Below are 2430 nucleotides of genomic sequence, written 5' to 3'. Positions count from 1 at the left end.
GGGCTTGGGGGGGGAAGCGCCCCCGGTAGCAGCCCCGCTCCCGTGTCCCCCGTCCGTCCCCCCCTCCGCGGGGGGAAGCCGCTTCCCTCCCCCCCGGGGTGCGCCCGGGCTCCGCGCCGCCGGTTCTCCCCTCCGTGCAGCCGCTGTGCGGCCGCCGGAGCCGGGGAGGGAAACGCCGGCCCGGGCCGGGGAGCAGCAGGGCAGGGCTGGGCTGGGCTGGGCTGGGCTGGGCTGCTCCTGCCCGGCGGCCCGCACGACCCGAAATCCTCCGAGTCTGGGGCGGAGGAGAAATAATAATAACGACAATTAAAAAGGAAAAAAAAGAAGAAGAAGAAAAAACAAATCCCCATCCCCAAACCTGCCAACCCCCCCGTGTGAGTGGAAGCGGTTCACGAAGCCCAAGTCTCCCTCCGCTAAACTTTTCCCGCTGATCAGAAGTCAGGTACCCAACCCAGCGAGGATGCAAAAAGTTCAGCAGCGGGGGAAAAAAAAAAAAGAAAAAAAAAAGAGATTTTGGGGGTTTCCAGCAGTTCCACGCGAACGCACTTTTAAAGCCGAAAGGCTAGAAACGTTTGCCCGGGCTCTCGGGATTTTGGGAATGCCTTTTTTTTTTTTTTTAAGGGTTTTTTTTGTTAAAGATTAAGGAGCGAAAGCTAACGCGGTTCCCAGGCAGCGGGGGAAACCGCCACTTTTCATCTATTAAAAGCGAAGGTGTGAATAAACACTTTTAAAGATCCCTGACACTTGCTTGGACCGAAAGAGTAAAAGGCAAGTTGTCAGCAGAGGAACTTTCTTTCCCAACCAGCACTCGGAGGGGCGGCAGGCAAATTAAGCAAGAAAACTTCTTTCCAGGGCTTTTCCCCTTCCCCAAATCCCTGCTCACCCGACTCTGGCTGATTTTTTTTTTTTCCCCACCCCCACAAAACTTCAATTTAGGAGGTAGCTGGGAGGAAAAAAAAAGGAGATTGCATCCAAAATAGAAACAACAATACACATGGCAGTGCATGCTGCTAACCTCTAATTCCAATTAAAGTGACTTTCTTTTTTAAAAGAGCTTTTTTTTTTGGCCCATTGCACTGCACCTTTTGTGACGGAATATAAAAAAGGCGGGGGGGGGGGGGGAAGGAAGAAAAAAAGGAAAAAATAAAGTTGTGCTTACTCCCAGCCAGAAGTTATCTTCCAAAAGTGAAGCAGTATATCATCATTAACACAGCAAAATGCTCAGACATGCACACATTCAAATATTTCAAGCACTGGTGACTTTAAAAAAGACTTTGGCAGGACTAGAGCTACAAAACCAACAAATACAGAGGCTCGGACATATTCACTTACATGCCTGCATGTCATTAATGTATAGAAAGCTTGCCTTTTCCCCGAGAGATACGGGATGGGGAGTAAAAGAATCAAGAAAATATCAATATATACAGGTTTTAAGCCTACAAGTACAGCTGATAAATCCTCCCACTCCAGGACACCGCTTTGTGCCCCTGCTCCAAAGGGGGGGGGGGGGGGGAAACTTTTTTCGCTGCGTCTCTGTCAGCCACGTTTCAATATTATTTCACATTTGAAATCCATTTTTTTTTTAATACGTACCCTTTGCGCCATCGGCCTGCTTGCTCCCTTCCTACTTCAACTTCTAATATATCCTCTTTAAGGCCAGTGTGAAAAGAAAGAAACGCAAAGTTCCCCCCCTCACCCCCCCAAAAATGCAAAAATCCCTTAGCGTCGCCAGCAATGAAAGCAATCGAGTAAAATCTTCGGCTTGCTGGATCTCAGCGAAGCGATACAGTAACTCAGCATTAAAAAAGGAGAAAAAAAAATTAGAAGAAAAAAAAATCAACTCTCCCTCCTTCCTTCCTTCTTTTTTCTTTCTTTCCTCTCTCCCTCTCTCTCTCTCTTACTCTCCCCCTCTCGCTTCCAAGACAGCAGCGGGGCGAAAGCAAATATCCTTTCCCCAAATCAGGGTTGGTTTTTTTTTTTTTTTAAAGTGCCCCTCAAACCCAACTACCAAGTCTCATGGCTTTTTGCCACTCCGGCTGTCAATCACAGGCGAGGTTGTCAAGGTGGTGAATGACTGATGATGATCCGCTGCGTGTGCTCCCACCGCGCAGGACACCTCAAATGTTAATTTTCGAGCGCGCTCACCCCCCCAAAAAAAAAAAAAAAAAAAAAAAAAAAAAAAATTAGGAAAAAAATAAAAATTAAAAATCGAGGGAGGAGGAGAAGGAGGAAGAGGAGGGGGAAAAATTAAAAATTAAAAAGGCCCGCTAACGCGCCGGCTCTCCTTTTATTATGGTTATTATGATGATGATGATGATGATGGGGGGTTTTTTTTCGCTCCTCCTCGGATCGCTCCTAATTCCTCGCCGGCGCCGGCTCGCTCTGCCCCTGCGCGGCCGCCGGGCGAGGCTGGCGGAGGCGGAGGCGGGC

General features: G+C 48.7%; 1 protein-coding gene across 2 annotated transcripts in view; it reads right to left on the bottom strand.

Moving 5' to 3' along the window:
- Positions 1–1836, bottom strand: part of MEIS1 (Meis homeobox 1) — a 108270-nt gene extending 106434 nt beyond the window's left edge. Inside the window, exon 1 of one of the 2 annotated variants that reach the window (XM_010574766.1) lies at positions 1594–1836. In XM_010574766.1, coding sequence (XP_010573068.1) covers positions 1594–1605 — 12 coding nt within the window. In that variant the 5' untranslated portion in view covers positions 1606–1836. The remainder of the gene's footprint in view (positions 1–1593) is intronic. The other variant, XM_010574765.1, reaches the window with a different exon arrangement.
- Positions 1837–2430: the final 594 nt, after the last annotated feature.

The sequence above is a fragment of the Haliaeetus leucocephalus genome, unplaced genomic scaffold (assembly GCF_000737465.1).
Source record: "Haliaeetus leucocephalus isolate CR32 unplaced genomic scaffold, Haliaeetus_leucocephalus-4.0 Scaffold450, whole genome shotgun sequence".
NCBI lineage: Eukaryota > Metazoa > Chordata > Aves > Accipitriformes > Accipitridae > Haliaeetus > Haliaeetus leucocephalus.
This window is presented reverse-complemented; position numbering and strand designations above follow the sequence as displayed.